General features: G+C 45.0%; 1 protein-coding gene across 1 annotated transcript; it reads right to left on the minus strand.

Moving 5' to 3' along the window:
- Positions 1-69: 69 nt before the first annotated feature.
- Positions 70-400, minus strand: SARC_06104 (hypothetical protein; the record flags this gene model as incomplete). Its single annotated transcript, XM_014300012.1, has 2 exons — positions 70-330; positions 377-400. The coding sequence occupies 2 exons, from the start codon at positions 398-400 to the stop codon at positions 70-72; spliced, it is 285 nt and encodes a 94-aa protein (XP_014155487.1).
- Positions 401-800: the final 400 nt, after the last annotated feature.

Here is an 800-nt window from a genome sequence, read left to right on the forward strand (position 1 = left end):
ATGTATACATATATATATATGTATATATATATATTACATGTGTGTGTAATGAAACATGCGCATATATATTCACACAGGTCTTGCGGATGATAAGATACCTCTGCATCGCGCACTGCCGGCCATCTCCGCCCAAGCCACTGCGCGCAGCCTGAGACTGGTACTCGCCACATACGGCATCAGCGATACCAGGATGACTTCCAGAAAAGCCTCGTGTTCCGAAGTTCGGCCCAACTGACCACAGGTAAGCAGGAGTGTCTCTAGCGTTCGTGGATCGTCCTTACACATGCGCATACACTGTTTGAGTGCATTGATAACGAGCTCTTGCTGTTTCTGTGAGAGGGGCGTGTATAATATGCCGGTCACTCGGGAGTAATACTACAAAATGTGGTTGAAGTCTCATGATACATGGTTTTTCTGTGAGAGGGGCGTGTGTAATATACCGGTCACTCGAGAATAACATTACTGTATGCAGTGTAAAAACTCATGTTTTAACCCTAGGAAACTGTTTCATTGCTCACTCGCCAGCAGGAGTGATTGTAACTTACAGGGATTGTACTGTATCTGCATGTGCGTGCATGCACTGTAAGAGGCCGTTAACGACGGGTTCTTGCTGTTTCTGTCAGGTCAGCGTGTGATATACAAAGGTCGCTCGATACAGTCTAGTTGTATATATATATTACACGTGTGATATCTTGACATAATACTGCTTCATTGCCGTATATGCCAACAAGAGTATGGCCAACTGGCGCGGAATATATATGCACACACACATGCACAGCTCAAGAATAAGTAACTCGTGC

The sequence above is a fragment of the Sphaeroforma arctica genome, assembly GCF_001186125.1.
Source record: "Sphaeroforma arctica JP610 unplaced genomic scaffold supercont1.422, whole genome shotgun sequence".
Lineage (NCBI taxonomy): Eukaryota > Ichthyosporea > Ichthyophonida > Sphaeroforma > Sphaeroforma arctica.